Genomic DNA, 22,473 nt, shown 5'->3' on the forward strand with positions numbered 1-22,473 from the left:
TCCGGTTGGAATCCCAAGGATTCCGGTCCGGTTGGAATCCCAAGGATTCCGGTTGGAATCCCAAGGATTCCGGTTGGAATCCCAAGGATTCCGGTTGGAATCCCAAGGATTCCGGTTGGAATCCCAAGGATTCCGGTTGGAATCCCAAGGATTCCGGTTGGAATCCCAAGGATTCCGGTTGGAATCCCAAGGATTCCGGTTGGAATCCCAAGGATTCCGGTTGGAATCCCAAGGATTCCGGTTGGAATCCCAAGGATTCCGGTTGGAATCCCAAGGATTCCTGTCGGAATCCCAAAGATTCCAGTCGGAATCCCAAGGATTCCAGTCGGAATCCCAAGGATTCCAGTCGGAATCCCAAGGATTCCAGTCGGAATCCCAAGGATTCCAGTCGGAATCCCAAGGATTCCAGTCGGAATCCCAAGGATTCCAGTCGGAATCCCAAGGATTCCAGTCGGAATCCCGCACCACAATGTAATAGATATTCCAGTAGAGTGAAAAAAAAAATCCCAACCTGAAATAATCACCATTATTTTCACAACCCAATACGTTGACCCAAAAGGCAACGACCGGTACGGAAACGAGTTACTAAATATAGTAGCGACCGGTGTGAGAATGAGTGACCAAACTAAAATGACAGCTCTGTGGGTGATCATTTTACTCACCGGAATAGTCGCCCCCGTTAAAGATGCTCTTAGAATGCTGTTACACTTACTGATACGTCTACAACTATTGCACGGAAGTGGTGTTGTCTAGTGATCCTTTATAGAGAGATAGGCGGAAGTAAAATGGAATAATTTGGCAACAGACCAGCAGTGCTGTTTTTGCTCGGCGTCGAGAATAATATTGTAACACGGACATAACTTCCTCATTGCTAAAAAGTGTATTTTGTTTCGTTAAAGATCTTTGAGTTACATATCCAAGCTAATAAACAGTTAAAAACATCAGCAACTAAAAATTGAATTGACAAAAATTTAAAATAAAAAAATATTTCATATTTTTGCTTCGTGCAAAATTACTTTTACCGAAATAATTTCAAACGGATTACATTACTTCTCAAGAAAAGTTCAAAACAAACATAACGCATGTTCGTTTGGCTCACACTTTGACAGCACTCGCTGCTCGATTGGCTCACACTTTGACAGAAGTGTCAGCTTCCGCGAATCTCTCCTATAAAGAATTTCTAGTGTTGTCCGACATGCCGCATTACCAAAGAAAATCATGAAACGTGGAATCCATCAGAAGATTCTGGGAAAATCATGCCACAGAATTCAATCGGACTGTAAATTTTGTATATGTATTTTATACGGCTTATGTTGATTTTCAACCCGGTGATCTTGTTTAGGAATAGATTAAATACTGGTAGAGGAAAAGACGATGAATTTCTTGCAGAAGCTTCCAAGTTAATCGAAAACAACTGAAAAACGATGTACTTTATATTACTATATAAATACACGTGTTACCTTTGGTTTGATATGCTTAGGTAGCCATGACTTTTGTGAGTTGAACATGTATGAATATTCAATAAATATGGATTTATCTCATATCGTCTATTAGTAAAATCGATTTTAAACGAGATAGAAGAATATCATCTTCTCCAAATTTTGCTCACAGGTACTTGAAAGACTGCAAAACCATTTGGTGGAAAGATATATTTTTTTGAGGTGCTCATAGTTGAGATACAAGGCATACAAAATAGCTAATTTTAAGATGAAAAACTCAAATAACATGAAAACTATAAGAAATACAACTTTGTTATGTTCAGCAAAGTTGTAGCAAATGATAAGTATAAAAACTTTGCAAAATATAGTAGGCCAATAAAACTAAAAAATAAGACACTTAAGAGCAAAAAACGATTTTTTATTAAAAATGCTTAATTATCTCAGCTCTTAAGCAAAATCGAGAAAAAGTTTGTTCGGCAAAGTTGTTTCTATGATCATTTACTACAACTTTGCTGAACATACCAACTTACGATTCGTTAAAATGAAAAAAAGTTGGCATATACGTCACTCTTGCGATAACCGTAAAAAAATTTTTGATCCATACGATTTGTAGTACTGAATATTCTGAACATATTCTCAGAAGATACTATGGCTCTAAAATCAACAAATCTTGACGAAAACCTCATGTCCGCCTAAATTAGCTACCTGGGCCAGTGTGCGATGTAATAGCAATAAATGAATGATGAAATGAATGAATATGTCATCAGTGCGCATCGTACCTTTGTGCTGTGCGTACACGAATTCTCTCTGCTCTTGGAAGTTTTCTTAAAAACTACCTAAAGCAATAAAACAGTACTTTTCAGTGCTACACAAACAGTACTTTTCAGTGCTAAAATTAAAAACGGTACTTTTCAGTGCTACTTAAACAGTACTTTTCAGTACTATTTTTTCTACTATTGATCCCTTTACGATCCTTGTTTGGACCCGTGCCTTCGATTTTTCGTTGGACCCGTTGGCGAAAGCTAACGGTGGTAATCCTTCTTGGACACCGTCTAGGGAAAAAACCTCTCGAAGGTCACGTCTTTCTCGTTTATTAACTAAACATGGTATCAACAACTAACAAAAGGAAGGGTGAATCTCTGAATTCACTACTTCCTTCCAAAAAAGTGGATTTTAAAACTGTCACTACACGTGGCAAGAATGGAAGAAAGGACGCTTCCCCGGAATGCGAAGTTTCTTCCAAGGGTGAAATGAATAATTGTATTGAAATGAGCAATCAGTTCGATGCTCTAGACAAATTTTCCGAACACCAAATCGAAGCAGCCTCTAGCCCAGGCTCTTTGATTCAAGTGAGGAAGCAAAGAGTGCCGCCTATCGTGGTCAGTTGTTCCGAATTTGGGGGATTTAGGCAGGAGATCTTGAACTCCATTAGGGGAATCAAGGTTTCCTTCCAAATCGCAAAGAAAGGAGACTGTCGCGTTTTGCCGGAAACTCTTAAAGATCGCGAACTTCTTCTCAGATATCTTGAAGAGAAGAAGCACAAATTTTTTACTTATGACGACAAAACTGAACGTTTGTTCAAAGTTGTCTTGAAAGGTCTCTCAAGTGACTATAAGTCACCTGAAGAGATCAAAAATGGAATAAATGATTTACTTGGATTTTCCCCAGTCCAAGTAATCATTATGAAAAAGAGAACCCAATCTGGCATTGTTCGGAAAGGGCTTTCTCAAGAATATTATTTAGTTCACTTTAACAAAAAAGAACTAAATAATATTAAAGCTTTAGAAAAAGCTAAACTTATGTTCGATGTCCGTGTGACGTGGGAACATTTCCAGAAACCTGGAGGAAATTACCAGAACCCCACTCAGTGCCGTCGGTGCCAAAAGTGGGGTCATGGTACAAAAAATTGTCGCATGGATGCTAAATGCATGATTTGCGGAGGTTCTTCTCACGCTAAGGACGACTGTCCTGTGAAAGAAGATACCAGAAAGTTCCAATGCGCCAATTGCAAGGGCCCTCACAAAGCTAACTTTTGGGAATGCATTTCACGCAAAAGAGTCGTTGAGGCTCGTGCCAAGCAGATGAAGGATAATATCCGTTACGATAACGGTCGTTTCCGGAATTTGCCTGGTAGAGTATCGAACAATGCTCATTTTTCAGTTAACGATCGCTTGATTAGGAATCATACCCACCAGGAAGATTTTAATCATGCTCATTCACAAACAAATTTTAATCCGTCGGGTAGCCGTTCGAATCTTTCAATTTCGAATGTATCTACCCACGGTAAATCCTTTGCCGATATCGTAGCAGGTAATTTGAACTCTTCCCCTGTTCGTTCCATGAGTACCCATTCTACTTGTTTCAAATCAAATGGAAAAAACCCTACCGCCACAGGTAACTCCTACCCCGCTTCTTCGTCTACCGAAAATTCCAATGGGAAATCATCAGATGATATGTCTGCCTCTGATTTTAATTTTCTAACTGAACAATTGAATCTAATGATTGATGCAATGTTCAAAGCCACCACTATGACTGAAGCAGTCCAAGTAGGTGTAAAATTTACAAATCAAATTGTTATTGGATTACGTTTTTCTAATGGATCCAAATAATAATTTAAATATTTTAAATTGGAATGCTCGTTCTCTGAATGGTAAAGAGGACGAGCTGTTTAATTTTCTTACAGCTAATAACGTGCATATAGCAGTTATTACCGAAACTTATTTAAAACCTGGATCCAAACTTAAAAAAGATCCTAACTTTTTTGTTTATCGTAATGATCGACTTGATGGGGCATGTGGGGGAGTTGCAATCATCATTCATAGGCGTATAAAACATCAACTGTTTTCGTCATTTGAAACTAAAGTTTTTGAAACTTTAGGTGTTTCTGTTGAAACACAGTTTGGTAAATATACTTTCATAGCTGCCTATTTGCCTTTTCAATGCTCTGGACAGCAAGTTAATTGGCTTCAAACTGACTTGCGAAAATTGACTCGCAATAAGTCAAAATTTTTTGTCATTGGTGACTTTAATGCCAAACATCGGTCATGGAATAATTCTCAAAGTAATTCCAACGGCAGAATTTTATTTGATGAGTGCTCTTCAGGATATTTCTCAATTCAATACCCTGACAGCCCTACATGTTTTTCCTCTTCTAGAAATCCATCTACGATTGACTTGGTCTTAACCGACTCTAGTCATCTTTGTAGCCAATTAGTTACTCATGCTGATTTTGATTCTGATTCAAATATCGCATGAAGCGATTCTCAATCCTATCAGCTCCACTTTCAATTATTTACGAGCCGACTGGAATATATATGAAACGTATGTTGACTCTAATCTTGATGTTAACATTTCTTTAGAAACTAAAATTGATATTGACAATGCTCTTGAAACTTTAACAAATTCCATTGTTGAAGCCAGGAACATTGCAATTCCAAAATGTGAAGTAAAATTTGCATCCGTGATTATAGACGATGATCTTAAACTCTTTATCCGTCTTAAAAACGTGAGGAGAAGGCAATTTCAACGCACTCGTGATCCTGCTATGAAAATTATATGGCAGGATTTGCAGAAAGAAATCAAGAAACGTTTTGCAGATTTAAGAAACAAAAATTTTGAAAATAAAATTTCTCAATTGGACCCCGGCTCTAAGCCCTTTTGGAAATTATCTAAAATCTTGAAAAAACCTCAGAAGCCTATACCGGCATTGAAAGAGGAAAACAAATTATTACTAACTAATTGCGAAAAAGCTCAAAAACTTGCTATGCAGTTTGAAAGTGCGCACAATTTTAATTTAGGACTTACTAGTCCAATTGAAAATGAAGTTACTCAGGAGTTCGAAAATATTCTCAATCAAGAGAACGTTTTCGAAAATGCCTGGGAGACTGATTTGGAAGAAGTGAGAACTATTATTAAAAAATTCAAAAATATGAAAGCTCCTGGCGATGATGGAATTTTCTACATCCTCATCAAGAAACTTCCAGAAAGTAGCTTATCATTTTTAGTTGATATATTTAACAAATGTTTTCAATTAGCATATTTTCCTGACAAATGGAAAAATGCTAAGGTTGTTCCAATTTTAAAACCAGACAAAAATCCTGCTGAAGCTTCTAGCTATCGTCCAATCAGTTTGCTTTCCTCCATCAGTAAACTTTTTGAAAAGGTTATTTTGAACAGAATGATGGCCCACATCAACGAAAATTCAATTTTTGCCAATGAACAGTTCGGATTTCGCCATGGACATTCGACCACTCATCAACTTTTACGTGTAACAAATTTGATTCGTTCCAACAAATCTGAAGGCTACTCTACTGGTCTTGCTCTTCTAGACATAGAAAAAGCATTCGACAGTGTTTGGCATGAAGGTTTGATTGTAAAATTGAAAAATTTTAATTTTCCAACATACATTGTTAGAATAATTCAAAGTTATCTGTCAAATCGTACACTTAAGGTTAATTATCAGAACTCCCGATCTGAAAGACTTCCTGTAAGAGCTGGTGTTCCCCAAGGCAGCATTTTGGGACCAATATTATACAATATTTTCACATCTGACTTACCTGAGTTACCTCAGGGATGTCAAAAATCTTTGTTTGCGGATGACACAGGCCTCTCAGCCAAAGGACGAAGCCTGCGTGTCATCTGTAGTCGATTGCAAAAAAGTTTGGATATTTTTTCTTCATACTTGCAAAAATGGAAGATTTCTCCTAATGCTTCCAAAACTCAACTAATAATATTCCCACATAAACCAAAAGCTCTTTATTTGAAACCTTCAAGTAGACATGTTGTCACGATGAGAGGGGTTCCAATAAATTGGTCAGATGAAGTTAAGTATCTAGGACTCATGCTAGATAAGAATTTAACTTTCAAAAATCATATTGAGGGCATTCAAGCCAAATGTAATAAATATGTAAAATGTCTCTATCCCCTTATTAATAGAAAATCAAAACTTTGTCTTAAGAACAAGCTTTTGATATTCAAACAAATTTTCAGGCCAGCCATGTTGTATGCTGTACCAATATGGACTAGCTGTTGTAATACCAGGAAGAAAGCTCTGCAGAGAATTCAAAATAAAATTTTGAAAATGATTCTGAGGCTTCCTCCCTATTGTACCAATGAGTTACATAGGATATCCAATGTTGAAACATTGGAACAAATGTCAAATAAAATAATCAATAATTTCAGGCAAAAATCGTTACAATCTTCTATTGCCACGATTAATGCGTTATATGTTTAGGTTAAGTTAGGTTAAGTATATTAAAAACTTTTTTTTTCTCTTATAAGCAGGTGAAATCAACTCACCTGTAAAAAATCTGAACTGCTACGGCAAATGAAATGTAATATGTTGTTAACAAAATGTTAATAAAATCTTAGATTTGTTTTACCAAATTAGGATGATAGTGTTGTCTAATAACACAGAACACCTAGATATAAGAAATAATGAATGTAATGTTTGGAATAATACTAATAAAGAAATTAAAAAAAAAAAAAAAAAAAATGAATATGTCATACTAAATTATATTTCAATACGCCCCGAAGTCCAAGTCCGGCAATAAAAATGACCTGAAAAGCTGTTTCTTGTTTTTTTTCCCCACACGATGAAAAATCCTAACTACGCCAATGGCAATGCGGAAATATTTAAGAATTGGTAGTTTTTTCTCTACATTAACCTGTTTGGAAAGAAATTGTTACATTAAAGTGAATTGACCAAAAATGTTTTACTCCAAGAGGTTTCAAAGTTGACAAGTGTTCATATTTTATTTTTATTATTGAAATAATGTCTAATCAACTTGTTGAAAAATATTTAGCTCAATATATTTTTTATGTTATATAAATTGCATAACGTAAACGGCAACTTGTAACATCTCGTAAGATCTGGCAGACTATTCGGGCGGTGGATTCGGTATAGTAGCATTGCATGAAATGTTTAGGAAGGGATCAATAATGCGAAGGTTTAGAGGTAACCATATCATTTACCAGAGTTGCGGCAACACCCACGAGCTGGGAATAGCTTTTATAGTAATGGGTGAAATGCAAAGGTGCGTGATCGGGTGAAGACCGATCATTGAGAGAATGTGCAAGTTTAGGATCCCCGGTTCTTCGACTTTAGCATAATAAACGTACACAGCCCTCACTCCGAAAGCACTGATGATGATAAGTACGCTTTTTACGCACAGCTCGAACGCGAATACGACAACTCTCCAAGCCACGACGTCTAAATCATCATAGTAAATCTAAACACTCAGATTCGCCAGGAAGATTTCCGATCGACTATGATGATGATCACCGATCGCAGGCTAACGAACGAAAACAGCCTACGACTGATTGATTTCGCCGCCTCCTAGAATATGCCCATTCGTAGCATTCGTGGCGCTCAGATCGATTCTGACCACACTATCTGATGACAGAGTTGCTCGATGTCACCATCAATGCTTAAAATTTGCTGATTTGTACAGGCCGACTGCGATACAAATCGGATCATTCCATATCACATCAACATCATGCTGTCTACTCCATCACCAGTGCATTGATGGCGATAGACTATGGATATTGTAAATTTTGCACCCTATCGGACGCGACGATTTGTAATCGTCGCCGGTGAAACCGTCGCCAAAATCGTCGCCAGGCAAGTAACCAATGTGTATTTCACGTTTCAACAGTCTTGCCAACACAAAGGCAAATCACCTCCTTCGATTGGTTTTGCTGGCGACGATTTTTTCAGTCTGTTCAAAAGTTGGCGGCGCGTTTTGTTGGGAATGAAACAGACAATATCACTGATGGGTTAAGTTTAGCTTTAAATTAAGCAGATAAAATGGCAATTTATCGGTACGTTATTTTCGACAGTGTTGCAGATAGATTGAAACTATGTGTTGGTCACTGAAAAATATTAATAGCATCCCGACTAGAGGCTTGTAACAAAAATATAATAAAATTTTATCAGAATATGATATGCATATCATATTATGATACAATTTTGTTAGGCTCCGTTATCCATAGAACATAATAAAACAGAAATATAACATAATGTGTTTTATTTCCCTTTAAGATATTTTTTTGTTCATTTTTAACAACTTTATAACAAAATAAATAGATAGTTATGCATTTCAATTATATACAATATTATCGTATATCGAACAGTATTATAATTTTGATACTTTGTATCAAACATTATAACTTGTTTTGATATGTTTTTGATAGAATTGAAACACATTTTGTTATGTTTATGTTACTAGTCATACAATTTTTGTTATAATTTTAGTTATTTTAACAACATCCTGCATCAAGTTTGTAACAATCTATGTTCGAAAAAACCTTATAACATAATAACATATGCTGATATAATTTTGTTATGTACCCTTAGTCGGGATATGATTGATATTAAGCAACTCTGTCTGATGATGGTTAAACTGCGCCGAAAACTCTCCGTCGTTAACAACGTACAGTACCGATGGCCGCCCCGGTATGATCTAGAGCAGATAAAGCAACCGGATGTCGCAACTGCATACGCGCAGCATTACCGTAGGAGTGCTGGACTACAGTGAAAGCAGTCATCAACGATGCAGTTGAGAGCAACGTAGGGTACGGCGACGAAATGATTGATTCGACGAAGAATGTAGGCAGATTCCGGGGGGAAGAATGCAGCGCGAGCTGTCATGCTGCAGCAAGGGACCCGGCAGAACGTGGAACGTTATAGACGCCGCATGGAGGAGACGGTAGTTCTATCAGAAGCTCAATGTATCCCACAATGGCTTTGTGCCGCGAGCCGAAATGTACAGGAATAAGGATGGAAGCATCTTGACGGACGAGCGTGAGATGATCGAAAGGTAGAAGCAACCCGACTAAGGGTACATAACAAAATTATATCAGCATATGTTATTATTTATTTGTTTATTTGTTTATTTAATTCAACTGACTACATGATGTCTTATTGAATATCTATATGTAATTAAAAATTAAAAACACTTCATCATACAATATCACAGACAAATTTTCATTCTTTTTCGAAAATTGCATCACATATCTATCTATACATCAAAACCACAAACTATAGAAAAATAATCATAATACAAAACAGAAATAACATCAACTTTACAAAAAAAAACATCAAATTTTACATTATAACATCGCATATTTTTACATTGAAACAAACTAATCAAGCTCATGTCGGTTTCCAGGTTTCGTTATTCTTATTGACAAACTCTCTAAATCGCACATTCATCGGCCATATAGAAGGATCCAGTGCACGAGATTTCCACTTTTTGTTTAAAATAATCTTAAATGATGCGTAATCTAATACTCTTTGCGATTTCCAATTTGATGTTAGTTTTATTATATCTATGCGCTCGGGTTCAGGAGTACCAAGAGAATGAACAATCATTTCATAAACGTCCCGCTCTGTGACGCTCACATCAATGTTAGACAGGAACAGAGAGAAGTCATCAGTAGTGGTACAACTCGATCGCCGAAGATTCTCAGTAGTGCTCACGTTAGCCGTATTCATAACATTTGCGTCCAATCCATCCGACGGTGCGAGTGATGAGATCGGAGTAGAGTGAAGCGGTGTAATATAACTCAAACAGGCATCTGATGTTATTTTGGACAAAGTCTGCAAGATATCCTTCACCGTAGTTTTCAGCTCCTTTACTTCCACTTCAATCGATTTCGCGCCAACTAATTCTTCACCACAGGTCGATCCGGATTTATCTCTCATTATTTGGAATTTGCGTAAACAAGCATCACACATCCAAAGCACATTTCCTGATAGGACCTGCAATACATCTTCGCTCAAGTTTACACATTTTGCGTGGAAAAAGCAAGCGCACTCTCCTTCGCACACAGTGAAGAGATCGGTATATACGTCGATTCCTCGAGAACATTGCATAATTTATCTCCCGCCATTGGTTTTTCGCAGAAATTCACTATTTTCAATGCCAAATTTCAAAGTTATTTCGGCGTTCGTAGACACGACTGGTGCAAATATGATGTAACAGGAAATTACTATCGTCGAATGTTAGTACTTCGATCACTTTTTACAACATCTGTGCAAAGGAATTTTCAATCAAACGCAGAGCGAAAGCTAACAAATCTGCACATCACGACAGAAAACGATGAAGTATGTTATAAGTTTTAATTTTTTTTCGAACATAGGTTGTTACAAACTTGATGCAGGATGTTGTTAAAATAACTAAAATTATAACAAATAGTGTATGAATAGTAACATAATGATCGGACATTGGGCAGGACTCTATTTCCTACGTTGTGTGATTTTAGGTGAAAATAAAAACAACCGATTTTCTGGTCGTCCAGCCATGGCGGAGACTTAATAGCAACTGTTTATTGAATCATACATATCAACAGAGTGGTGTGGGTAAAATATAAGTAGGGTAATTGCACATATATACGGCTTGTACAATCACATAAACATAACAAAATGTGTTTTAATTCTATCAAAAACATATCAAACCAAGTTATAATGTTTGATACAAAGTATCAAAATTATAATACTGTTCGATATACGATAATATTGTATATTATTGAAATGCATAACTATCTATTTATTTTGTTATAAAGTTGTTAAAAATGAATAAAAAAAATATCTTAAAGGGAAATAAAACACATTATGTTATATTTCTGTTTTATTATGTTCTATGGATAACGGAGCCTAACAAAATTATATCATAATATGATATGCATATCATATTCTGATAAAATTTTATTATATTTTTGTTACAAGACTCTAGTCGGGAACACTGTGGCGAACACCTGAATGGCGCTTATAGTGCAGGAAATGAAGATCAAGAGAAAAATGGAAGAAATGCGGATAATGGAAACCAACCAGTCCCACTTTAAGGGAGGTGAAGGATGCCATTTACCAATTCAGGAACAGAAAAGCTGCTGGTCAAAATGGTATCGGAGCTGAACTCATAGAGATGGGCCCGGAGAGGCCGACTATTTGTCTGCACCGGCTGATAGACAAAATCTAGGAAATAGAAACAGCTACGGGAGAAGTGGAAGGAAATGTCAATATACCTCATCGAGAAGAAAGGCGACAAGTTTAGATTGTGAAAACTTCCGAGCGTCAACATCCTAAATGCGGCCTGCGAAATGTTATCCCAGATCAGCTTCCGTCTTCTGACACAGGTAGGTAACGAGTTCGTGGAAAGTTCTCGAGCCGGCTTGGTTGACGGATCGCCAACGGACCAGATCTTTATTAAACGGCAAATCCATCAAAATTTTCGTGAATATCAGGTCCCAACTCATCAAAGTTTTCATCGATTTCAAGGTGGCATACGACCGCTTTAATATCATGAACAAGAACAGCTTTTACGGACAGCTCACAAGGGTTATAAGCAGGGTGGGCAATCTTCGCCGTCAAATAGAAAAAGTCAGATACGAAACTGAAAAATGAATCGACTTCGTATATGAATGGTGTCGTCGACAGATCATGAGCTTTTTTTTGAAAATAAAAAAAAAATACAAAGGAAAATAAAATGCGTCCGGAATCGAACAAACGACCTCTCAATCGTCAACTCCACACACCTACTAACAAAGCTATTATAGAACCATGATGACTGTGGGCTCAATCGCTAATACAAGTAATTATATGATGGCATTCGTCGTTTGGTACGTAGCATTTAGCATTTTTTTTTCGCTGTCGATTTTGGGTTAAAGTTAATCATTGATTCTTTCGACGATGCCGACGACTTGCCAAAGGACGATTTTTTTTATTTCGTCGAGCAATTCTTGCAGTCCGCCAACTTTATGACAACATGGAAGTTCTTTCTCATCTAGACAATAGACATAGTCATTTTTGTTAGTGCATTTATAAGCTTTTATTATTAATAATAGTTCGCGTTCGATCGTTTATCGTATTAGTCTAATTTGTTCTAATTGCGCGAATCATTAACGAAAAGTAACTCATCGAAACTATCAAAATAAGGTAATCCCCCCACCATTTGAATGCGATTGAAACATCTATTGATTGTTGACATTTCTGTGCGTGATCCCAACTCTTATCGTCGCAAGTTTGTTTCATTCAACTGGAAGACATAAAGAGAAAGCTGTTGCAATACAATAAAACTAAGAGACCTAAATTCGATTACTATCATTTTGAAATTGACAATTTTTTAACAAATGCAAACAAGGCAGAAAATGGAACTCTCTTGCTATGTTTTTATTTTTACAGTTCACAAAGAATTTAACGAAAACATTTATTTTAAGCAGTTGATAGTACGTTTTTTAGCAAACTGGTGAATATGACATAGTTTTATTTATAGTTTTGTGCTAAACTTTTTGATAAGTAAAATTATGTTAACATGATACAATTATTCCTATGTTATTGCATTTTGCCTTTAAAAACAAGCAATATTTTTTGTGGCGCAAAATATTCAATCTGGAAAGCAAAATGTTTTATCAAAACTCAAAATGTAAAGCAATGTATAATGCCATCAGGAATGATTGTCAATGTCAACTGTTTTCTTTATTAAGACTCAAACTTTCCACACTACATGTATTATAAAAGTGGGTTTGTTTATCTGCAATACAATAGTTCCATTGTATTTTTTTTGGAAAACTGATTATGTTTCAAGATATTGCAATTTCAGAGAAAACTTTCCGTTTTACGGTTCAACGGAAAGCTACCGCAGATGCCACATCACTGATTTGCACTGGTGAATCATCAATAGGCTTCAATGATACCTTGGATACCGTCTTGGTGATTGTTGTTTGGTGGTGTTTTTCATACCGCTTTCTCTTTCAAGCATACTATGATTGAATTGTTTGCTTCAATGATAAAATGATTTCGAAGCCTGCGGTAGAACTTTGACAGCTGCGGTAGAACTCGGCGGCTACCGCATAACGGAAAATTTTCTTAACAACCGTAATATATCGTACTTCAAAATCAAATGTTAATCATGTGAAATAAAATAAACATTCCATCAACCTTTTTAGTCCAAGGTACATGTTGCTTAGTATATTCAGTCAACAGCATGTAATAAAGCCATTTGGGGGTTGAACGATACTAATATATGTCAACAAAAGATAAATACATATAAAAAAATCGTATTAATATGTCATGGACGTTCATTTTTGAATATTTTCGTAAACAATTTGATTTTCGGTAATATTGGCTACTCCCACTGATTCGACCTTTCTTTAGAGTGATAATAAATCTTCGAATTGTTTAGTGGCATACTTATAAACGAATGAAAACCTAATTTTGTACTATATCATTTATTTCCTATAGATTTTGTATCCTTTGTCACGACACTGAAGACGGCCTTACAGTTGAGGCCGAAATACAAAGTCGAAATACGAAGTATACAAACTTTGATGGAATTAGATGGTATAGTACTAAATTCGGTTTTCATTACTTTTTTCAGAGTGTTTATGTAAATTGCGAAGGGAAATACATTTTTCATGCAATCAATCATAATATTTGCCCAATTTAAATTTTTACATACATGAATTATTAATGTTATAAATAACATTGACAGTTATTCCTAATAGCCATGTACACACACTTTCCATATTTGAAGACTGGGATTGATATGTGATATGTAAATGATCGAATCACAGCTGATGACCACTTACATACATCCTTAGATCAAAAAGATCACTGGTTAAGAATTGATTGATGTGATCACTGGTTAAGAATTGAACTGTAGCATGTCGAAATGTACACTATTCCAAACGTCTTCATGCGAAATGGCAAACATTAATTTGTTGAGCTTGTTCAATTTTGTTTGCCTTAGAGCAGGGTAGCCCAATGTACGGCCCGCGAGCTACATGCGGCCCGCGACTATATTGCATAAGGCCCAACCGTGAGGAGTCTGAAGACTTCGCCTATATTAGGCAATCAACTTGCCAATAGAACTACTGCATTTTTTTTAATATTCTCAATGCATAGTAAGCCCTCCATAAGTCGATGAAGGGGCTATTTCATCCATTTAGGATTATCATTGAATACGAGTAGATATTCTCTCAATTTTTGGCGGCTTAAACGCAAAAGGGTGTTTTGAGTTAGTTTACTAAAAAGTTTTGAGTTAGTTTACTAAAAAAAATCTACTGTTTTCAAGCTTTTCAACAGTATTGTTGGCGATTTTCTCGTCCAACAGTGCAAACTATCGTATTTACACACATCATTATCTTTGATCATTTTCGAATGGTTAAGATGTGTTCCCTTTGATCATAAGGATGCATGGAGTTGTATTAGTAGTAGCATGGGTGATAAAATGTCTAGTGTTAGTGAATTTCAAATTAAAACTTATTCGAAGCATATTACTGTTGGCACTTTTCGATAACCACGTAGTTATTTCGGTTTTTGCGTCTGGTTTATTTTCCCTCCTTAGAATCACCATTCGTCGTCTCGATTTGTCCTATAATTAGTTTTTCTTGTTTCAATATACTGCGTTTGGCTCTCATGGATAATATGACGACTATCTCCCATTTGAGCAACGTTGGACTGCACCTGAAAACAAAAAGTATGGATAAAGTTAGTTTGCAAAACGACTGTTCAAAGGGCAAAGATCATTCATATCACAGTTTATCAAGTGTCATATGAATCTCTTATACGTTGACTAGGAGGGTATTTGATGACATTGTTATGTGCGGGTTTAATTGTTTTGAACGAATTATTGATTCTTTGAAAACGTGTTTTTTTTTTAAATAGTCACATGAATATGGTGTCGCGTTACGAAAATCGCCTAATTTTTGACATTGTAAAATAAATACTTCTTATAGGGTGCCGGTGCCAATGGTTGTAATGTACCAGTAGATTGGACTATGGAATAAAACGTACATGTTTCGATAAAAACGACATGTGGTATTTTTGGTGGATAGATCGCCTCTAGTTTAGTCGATTTGCCAAATTTCAGCTTTTTATTTTATCAAAAAGTCATATAAATAATTAAGTTTACGCAAAAAATTTGTTCCTTTGCACCAGTAGTAGCCGTCGTGTTCCAATAGTGGATCAACGGATGGAAGCAGTTTTTAAAATGGATGTAAAAAAATGGAGAAAAGTCCCAGAGATGATCTTTATGCTTCATTCGAAAGATATTAGTTGCTGTTCCGAGGGAAAAATGTTAAACCTATAAAAATTTACCATTTTGTTTAAAATTCCTTGTATCATTCCCGAACGTCTACTACTGGAGCACTAGCGCAACTACTGGAACACGTGTACCAATAGTGGCTCAAGCGATTTTATGTTAAAAAAAATAGTTTTATCACTCTTTTCATATTTTTCCCATATAGTAGAGGTTGAAATCTTTCTGCTGACGCCAAAAGATCTCTGTTAAGGCTTTTCGTTATGTTGTTATGATTTTTTATAGCTTAGGTAGTCCACTAATGGCACCGGCACCCTAGAACTATTATATTTTGGATTCTTTTCCCACTCATCAAGATACGTGTTTCCACAAAAAAAAAAGATCTTAAATCGGAACATTCTACAAAACAAAAAAACCAAAAGATGCAAAGTTTTGGTGTCGCGTTACGTTAATTTAACCGTAAATTTCCAGGACGAAACTACAGTTTTCAAAATGCTCGTTCTCCTCAGCCATGCTCAGGCATTGAAGACGTGAGCGAGCGTAATGAGCATGAACTTTGCACAATCAAAGCGACCATGTTTCACGAGCGAACTGTACAGCTCAGTTCGACTTCAGATAGTGATCGTGATCGCTCACTGTCGGGATAAACAATGAGCTCGGATTTCCACTTAGCAACACCAAATTATTACACTACCACGAGACACGACTGCTGCGAACTGACTAAAATCAAAGCAAGCTGGGTAAAATGAACATAAATGTCACTGAATTTGCAAAAAATCGGTTTTGTTGGGACTTCAACCTTCAGCTTTCTGCAATTACATTTCAATATTACACACATGTCATGGACCAGTAGAAGCATTAACCTAAGAATGCTAATGTCGCTGCTGTTCGTGTTACCAACATCTAGTTTGCCACGAACTGACAGCATGAGTACCGGGCCTCAAAGTGTCAGATTAATTTTAAAAAGCAAAACAACGACATGGTATTGAACAAACAATGGAAATCCATAATTTAAGACAATAGAGCGGTTCCACGCGAAATCGTCCATAAAGTGCTGAAATCTGACATGTACCATTCCGATTTGGATGAAACTGCGCAGATGTATTAAGTATATGAGACGAAAATTATCTCATATAATTGGGGATCGTTTAGAATCGAGAGTAACTTCTGATAAGGGCGTATGTATTTTCGGCACCACCATTTAAAAAAAATGTACCTCGGAAACCGTTTGTTATAGAGAAATAGTGTCTGAGGAGGGATGGTAGACAATCAAATAGGCTTTGTAAAAAAATATACACTGAAAAAAAAATACTTTTATTTTCATGAAAAAATCGAAATTAAACCTTAAAACACAAATTGCAAAAAATAGGTATCTTCGATTTTTTTTCAAATTTTTTCTGTAAAATTTCAATGTAAAACCAGATGTTTTAAGCACAGTTTCAACAGGGTGCAATCTAAAATAAAAAAGTTTTTCTAAGAGCAACTTTTGATGCATTTCTGAAAATTCAATTTCTGGCCGTAGAAAAGACGTTTTGATGCTGTAATATGATTCTTCACTCAAAAACAATTCAAAATGCTAATAACAATGATCTTCCTAAAACTAGCCGTTTTCAAGATATTTAGGATTCAATTATATTAATATCATAAAACTTAAGAAAATACGCCCGTTTCATAAGTTACTCCAGATGCTCCACCAACAATGTTACGTTTATCTCTTTCCACATTAATATCCCATGTTTTAAGGGCAGTTTCAACATGGTGCAATTTAAAATAAAGGGGGGGGGGCAACTTTTGGTGTATTTCTGAAAATTCAATTTCTGGTTATAGAAAAGGCGTTTTGATGCTGCAATATGATTCTTTATCCAAAAACAATTCAAAATTCTAATATCAATGATCTTCCTATAAGTTACCGCTTCAAGATATTTGGGATTGAATTATATTAATATCATAAAACTTAAGAAAATACGCGCGTTTCTTACATTATTCCAGGTGCTCCATCAACAATGTTACGTTAATCTCTTCCCACATTATTGAGTATTTCGTTCACCACACCTATAATATTTTTCACAAAATTCTCTCGACCACAAATACTACCACCATCTAGTGAGCATCTAGTTGAAGGAAATAGTTGTACTACTTTAAGCATTGGTTCCACCCCGCTGGAACCCTCTCCGTTTTTGTGAGTCTGTTTTTCCTAAATTTTCACTAAAAGCTGATCAAATAGCTCTGATTTTTGAATGGACTCGTTGGCTAGTGACCCAAATCTTAATAATCAGTAAAGGAATATTCTCTTACATGTTGGGGAATACTTTGTTCTGATGGTAAACAACGTGATTCTTCAGCTGATAATCAGGAACATCCGTAAAAATGGTCAATTCATGAAAATAATCCAAGACCAAGACAGCTGTGGTTTTTTGCAAACTCATCAGAATTCCTTATTATGGAAAGCAAAAAACTGCAGCTGTCAAGGATGATTTTTAAGAATTGATATTTTTTATGGATATTGCGGATTTTCCAGTGAATGAGGTTGAAGCTAAGTAGCCCCCAACATGTGTAAGGCTATTCATTCAGCGACCGACACCTTTCTGATAAGATTTGATTCACTTCAAAAATCAGACCAAAAACCAGAGCTATTTGATCAGCTTCATGCAAAAAAAAAAAAACAAAGAAAATATATACATATTTGCATCTTACAAAATATTGGAAGATTTCAAACGAATTGCACCAATGCTTAAAGCTGATACAACTATTTCCCTTCAATAAAAGCTAAACAATCGGTTCAATAATTGCTAGAAACCAGCCTTTTGAAAATTGTTGGTTCGTCCTGACATGTTATAAGTTAAAATGTATATACAATTTCGCCTAATAATCTGATCTACCAACTCCTCTGTGCGACAGAATTCCATGATACTCAGATTACTATTTTGAAACCGTAAACGTCCTTAACAATTTTGCTAAAACATTATCTTCAAAATACTATATGGATACGTTGAAATATTATTGGCATAATACCAGGTTCAATTACACTCCTGTGCGACACAATTCCGTATCCTTCAGACTACCATAGTCTATCTACGCATAGATCATCACCCAACACGGATTCAGTGTGTTTTGCTTATGGTTATCTAGTGTCATAATCATCATGTTCAAGTTGGTCGATTCATTGATTTGCACAATGAGTTTGTTATGATGAAGTCGATGAGCTACGCTATCGTTTTCCATGTTCAAAACTTCTAAATTGTTTGTGATTAACCCATAATGAACTGAAAACTGAATTACGGTTGGACCTCGTGTCGAACGACAGTCATCATCATGCTTCCAAAGAGAAGAAGCAAATTTTGAAGCTGAAAGTGTTAGATGAAAATATGTACATTCGATTTTTCTTTTATTAGTGAAGTTGTCCGATATACGAGGATTTTACCTTTCTATGAGAAATAATTGATTGTTATGCATGGCGCGAAAAATTCTAGCGCCGGCTATCTGAAAAACGCTTGTAGATCGCCGCATGCACTTTAAATCGATTTGGTGTCTTCTGCTGAATCATGCCTTGGACAATCAGGAATAATCGCGCAGAAGACACCAAACCGATTTGAAGTAGCTGCGGTGATCTACAACAATTTTAAGAAATTTTCAAGATCGCCGTCTCGCTAAATCATCGCTCAATGCACAGTATAATGTATAGTTTAGTAGAAAAATCGGGTTCCACTAAAAGAATTTCCTGGCTTTCAGTTTCGAATAAAATGGAATATGCTAATCCCTGGCTTCCAGAATTATGAATCTGTGGCGCCCCGCTTGTTGCTGGCTCACTCGTCACTAGACAACTAGACACGAATATAATGAAAGGTTTCATGATATTGAAGTATTTAAAGCTGCTTCAATTCTGACACAAAGATTGAAATAAATTTTCGGTTTAATTCGTGTATTACGAGTCTGTTTAAAGCGACATTTTTGTTGACATTTCAAGATGCATGGGCAACAGTTCGAGCAAAATCCGGATGAACCCAGAAAGAGCTTTCTCCGTTCTCCGAAAGAGCTTCAAATTCTTTACTATTTTTTATGTTTAGATGTATTTTGCCAAAATGAAGAATGGATGGTTATTCTGGTCTTCTTGGAGCACCGGAACCCGACCAGAACCACATAACAAAATTATAACACATTCCTATCAGCAGCAGTTAAAGGTAACAGAAGTTGATAAAATTCTGTTATCAATATGGCTTTGTTCTCAACTTGTTATATCTTTATATTTGTGACATCGCATTTATAAGTTTGAGGCAAATAATATCCGATGTCATAAACAGTAACATAGTTTGCAATAATTTTGTTATTTTGTAACATCCTTGCAATATATTCTATTATAATTTTGATATAATTGTAACAGGATTTGTTATATTTTAGTTTAATTTGCTGCAAATTTTGTTAAATTTTTTGTTATTTTAACTACTAACGGTACATGTTTTATAACAACTGGTGAAAAAAAATCATATTAGGGGAACACATTCCGTTTTAATCTTGTTTCTTCCGTCTGATCGGGAATGGCCACCGGGAAACCCGAAATATGGGACCACAAAGTTTTAGCACCAAAAATAGGCATGCGACGGCTTAACTTTTGGAATCCCTGTGACTTTGCTAGTTCAATTATAGATAAATAGTCAATTGGTATTTCTGGGCCACCGAAATACTCAAGAAATGACCACCGGAGATGCCCGTATCGTGGTACATATCAGATTTTGTACCAAAACTAGGCATGCGACGGCTCAATTTTCATGATTTTGAATCTCTGTGACATTTCTAGTTCAATTATAGATAAATGAACACTCTGGTGGTACCTAAATGAATAATTTAGGTGACATGAAAAGTCAATAAATTATTCATTTTGAACGGTTTTCCGCACCACATTTGCTATAAAACAATCAACTGTGGATGCCCGACTAGAGGCTTGTAACAAAAAAATAAAAAAAATTATCAGAATATGATATGCATACCATATTATGATATAATTTTGTTAGGCTCCGTTATCCACAGAACATAATAAAACAAAAATATAACATAATGTGTTTTATTTCCCTTTAGGATATTTTTTTGTTCATTTTTAACAACTTTATAACAAAATAAATTGATAGTTATTAGACTGGCCCAGCTCAGTATGGGAGAAAAATAAAGTTGTATGATTCCACGGGGCACCCCCAGGATTATTTCTTGGGGTTAGAGGAAGCCTTTCTGAAAAATTCAGCTCATTTGGTCGTTCCACGAGCTGGCGCATTTGAATTGTAGTTAATATGGGATTTTCAGCTCAAGCATATGGGCAACAGCACATCATCTACTGTTTGATTCCGGAAAATTGATGATCGCGTTCAATTGGACCCAGAATGTCAAAAACACTACTTGATGTAATATCAAAGAATATTATAGAAGACTGTACCATGATCAAAATTTATAAAGTTGGTGTTTTAACCATCTAAAGTATATCATGCATTACTGCTTGTATTTCTTCAACATAGCTTGGAGGTAGCCACTAAGCGCATCATAGCCACCTATGACGCTGGGCGAGCTGAGGCACATGTCGCATGCATATACATAAGTGACTGTACGGGAGTGCTGATCTAAGCCTAACTTTCAACAACTGAAAGAGTAATGAAAATGAGATTAAATCCAGATACAACCTTCTGCAATTATGTTCATTAGGGTATCAACTAGTGTATTTGTCATTCTGGGCTTATTTGAACGCGAACAATTAGTATACGGAACGAAACAGTGACATAGGACCAATTTTCAATATATTTGAGACGAATATCCCATACAAACTTCAAATCGAATGCGCCAGCTGGTGGAGCAACCAATTGAGTTGAAATTTTGAGAGAGCGTTTTTCTTACCCTAAGACTCATGTCTAGGGGGTGCCCCGTTGAGTTTTACAACTTTTTTGTTTAAGGGCCAGTCTAATAGTTATGCATTTCAATACTATACAATATTATCGTATATCGAACAGTATTATAATTTTGATACTTTGTATCAAACATTATACCTTGATTTGATATGTTTTTGATAGAATTAAAACACATTTTGCTATGTTTATGTTACTATTCATACACTTTTTGTTATAATTTTAGTTATTTTAACAACATCCTGCATCAAGTTTGTAACAACCTATGTTCGAAAAAACCTTATAACATAATAACATGTGCTGATATAATTTTGTTATGAATCCTTAGTCGGGTGGTTAAAGGACAGATTTGAATGAATGTAGTCTATGTATCACGTCAGACAAAACTTGAATTTCAATGGAAGTCGAGTGTAGTACACGACACTGAAAACGGCCTTACAGTTGAGGTCGAAATACGTGTATCTGTCAAAGGATACAAACTCTAGTGCAATTAAATGGGATAATACTGAATTCGTTTTTTACCCGTTACTTATATATTTTAAAGTATTTGATTAGATTTAAAGTTTTAACGGTGTACTTATTATTATTTTAGGAACATATTTCGTTAGTGTTATATTTCACAAAAATGAGTGGCATTTTTTTGTCCAACACTGTGTGCTTTATATTTTTTTTGCAAAAAATATCTTCCGGTACCGGTATTTTACCGGTACTTACGGTCTTATGGTCCAATATGGTCTTAATAATCAGGTGCATGCATTGCCTGATTCGTTAATCATCACATAATAACACAGGAATTGGAATTCGATATCATTTTACAGTCGACTCTCCGCATTTCAGAACATCTCGATATCTCTCCCTATGTCGATGATTGCTTCGGTCCCTTCATTCTGCATACGATTTCTCTCTCCATATCTCGATATCCTCCTTATCTCGATATCTCCATATCTCGATGTGTTCCTGTTGATTTTTGTTCCCAATTTTCTCTCCATATGTCGATATAAACATTATCAAAAGTTACTAGACCATATTTAAGTGAATCAGAACAATTTGGAAACTCGAAATGAAGTTTGTTTGTTTCTTATTTTCCTAGTAACGGAGTGATTTTCATTCTAGTGT

The 22,473-nt window shown here is 35.8% G+C and overlaps 1 protein-coding gene across 10 annotated transcripts in view; it reads right to left on the reverse strand.

The window, feature by feature from the left end:
* Positions 1–12,326: 12,326 nt before the first annotated feature.
* The window catches only part of LOC5579527, a 38,874-nt gene continuing 28,727 nt past the window's right edge, over positions 12,327–22,473 (reverse strand). For 9 of the 10 annotated variants that reach the window (XM_021854513.1, XM_021854511.1, XM_021854512.1 and 6 more), the window contains one exon: positions 12,475–14,904. In XM_021854513.1, the coding sequence (XP_021710205.1) occupies positions 14,788–14,904 (117 nt within the window). In that variant the 3' untranslated portion in view covers positions 12,475–14,787. Of the gene's footprint in view, positions 14,905–22,473 lie in introns of all 10 variants that reach the window. The other variant, XM_021854503.1, reaches the window with a different exon arrangement.

Source organism: Aedes aegypti, chromosome 3 (genome assembly GCF_002204515.2).
Source record: "Aedes aegypti strain LVP_AGWG chromosome 3, AaegL5.0 Primary Assembly, whole genome shotgun sequence".
NCBI classification, from domain to species: domain Eukaryota; kingdom Metazoa; phylum Arthropoda; class Insecta; order Diptera; family Culicidae; genus Aedes; species Aedes aegypti.